General features: G+C 38.2%; 1 protein-coding gene across 1 annotated transcript; it reads right to left on the bottom strand.

Moving 5' to 3' along the window:
• Positions 1-908: 908 nt before the first annotated feature.
• LOC149512232 (uncharacterized) lies at positions 909-1,738 on the bottom strand. The gene is made up of 2 exons (XM_089752224.1): positions 1,669-1,738; positions 909-1,585 (listed from the first exon to the last, which is right to left on the bottom strand). The coding sequence occupies exons 1-2, from the start codon at positions 1,736-1,738 to the stop codon at positions 909-911; spliced, it is 747 nt and encodes a 248-aa protein (XP_089608350.1).
• Between the last annotated feature and the right edge of the window lie 335 nt (positions 1,739-2,073).

Genomic DNA, 2,073 nt, shown 5'->3' with positions numbered 1-2,073 from the left:
CTAGAAAAGCAAACAACATCATTACTTACATATATACATTTACCGCTTTTATCTTAATCATGCATCAATAGTTACAACACCCAAAAATTAATGTGTTTGATCATCACAATAAAAAAAAAATAATCGAGGATCAAAGAACTCATTTGTCTTCTATCCAATGCCGCCTACCGCTAGTAAGTTTGCCCTTACATGGCTGGTTGATACACAGGATGTACCAAAGCAACCTCACCAGGCAGAACCGGAGGTTTTGAAGCTACATTACCACCAATCAATGGACAATAGACCTAGTTTCTCAGGTTGGCTTAGGTTGTCGGCGCACAGTTATTTTTCACAAGCCTTGCATATTGGTCAACACTCTGATTTTGGTGTTAACTTTTTTGATTATTATGATGATTTTGACTTTTATGGCATGATGAAAACCTTCTCTGCATAGCCATCCTTTTCTTTCTTGCCTTTTTAGTAGCAAATGAGCCCAACCTTACTAACCTTTGATCATTATTATGGCCGTGAACATACTGATACGGATATTGATTCCTATACCCAGGAAATGCCCTCTTTTTATTTTGTCTTTTCTTTGTCTCAATACCTATCTAGTTTTTGGGGAAGCTTCTCATTTCAAGTTTTTGGAGAAGCTTCCTTCCTAAAATTACCCTTTGATTTTTTATTTTTTTTTTACATTGCTTAGTTGTCCCCTACATATATTGGGAACAACTTTTAATATATGTATTGATATAGGTATACTTTGCGTAGATTTAATCCCTACCCTAGACATTTGCATATTTAACACTCTAATATTCCAAAATTTTTAATTTTTACTAATTTTATTTTTATATTGCATTGATTACATATCTATCTTTATTTACATTTAACTAAATAATTATATATATTTTAAATAAATAATTATATTACTATAGATCTTGGATGTTAGAAATAACGTCTTGGATGATGGATGGACATTTCTCAATCCATATCCCATATGAACTAGCTTCCAAAGCATGTTTTGCTAACCCATGGGCCACTTTATTTCTTTCCCTTTTAACATGTTCCACTCGCATAGAGGAAAAAAGCATACATTTCCTAATGTCTGTCATTAAGTTTCCTGTAGCAGAGAGGTCATCATCTACAGATTGGATTCCCCTTATTACCAGCAGTGCATCTCCCTCGATAATAACTATGTCCAGCTTCGTATCTTTGGCTATTTCAATTGCTTTTCCAGCAGCAAGTATCTCCACTAGTTTTGGGTTGTTTGCATGGTTTACCCTTGCCGTAATAGCTCTAAAAACCAGTCCCCTAGCATATCTTGCAACGACAGCAATTCCTCCCACTCCTTCGCATTCATTTAGAGCCTCGTCAAAATTGAGCTTAACGTGTCCTTGATGTGGTGGTTCCCATTTCTTTTCAGTGACATTGTCTCTCACCAATCGAACGTCATTAGCTTGCGTGAACTCCTGAAGGTAGCTTCTGGCAAATTGCACCACCATGTCTGGTGTTCGACTTTCACCCTCTTTAATGGCTAAGTTCCTGTCGTGCCATACTGCCCATCTGAGGACTAAACCAAACTCCCAACTTTTTGAGTCCACCTTGTCTGCTATCTCATCAAGACATCCCTTTATCCTCTATGTGTCCTATTTCCCTCCATTTAGGTGAGACGTCAGCGCTTCTCCAGACCTGCTTCACACTTTCGCAGTCTCATAAAGCATGAGCAATTGTCTCTTCCTGCTGCCTGCACCTTGGACATGTTGGTTAAACATCCATACCTCTCTTTTCGAGGTTACTATATGTTGGCAGAAAGCCATTGTTTAGTTTCCAACAAAAAATTCTGATCTTGTTTGGGAAATTAGATCACCATAGCTTCTCCCAGGATCTCCTTGCTCGATCCAACCGTATGTCCTCTTCTTTATCTAGTGCCCCGCTTGCTGTTCAATTTTCAGTTACCAACATGGAGTATGCACTGCGCATAGGAAACCTACCATCCTTTTTCAAACTCCATGTTAATACGTCTGCATGATCTCCTTGGCTCAACGGGATCGTGCAAATTGCTTTAGCAATTTTAGGTGAGAACATTGAGTTGAT

This window comes from Durio zibethinus, chromosome 23 (genome assembly GCF_047325235.1).
Source record: "Durio zibethinus cultivar Kanyao isolate XHJ-2024 chromosome 23, ASM4732523v1, whole genome shotgun sequence".
In the NCBI taxonomy this organism is placed as follows: Eukaryota; Viridiplantae; Streptophyta; class Magnoliopsida; order Malvales; family Malvaceae; genus Durio; species Durio zibethinus.
The sequence above is the reverse complement of the archived record's forward strand: the minus strand, read 5'-3'. Positions and strand labels throughout refer to the sequence as shown.

Excerpts from the sequence above, each read along its gene's own strand:
- LOC149512232 (XM_089752224.1), bottom strand. The coding sequence starts at position 1,738 with ATGTCCAAGGTGCAGGCAGCAGGAAGAGACAATTGCTCATGCTTTATG. Across the intron at positions 1,586-1,668 it reads ACTGCGAAAGTGTGAAGCAG|ACAAGGTGGACTCAAAAAGT; the intron begins GTCTGGAGAAGC and ends ATGAGATAGCAG.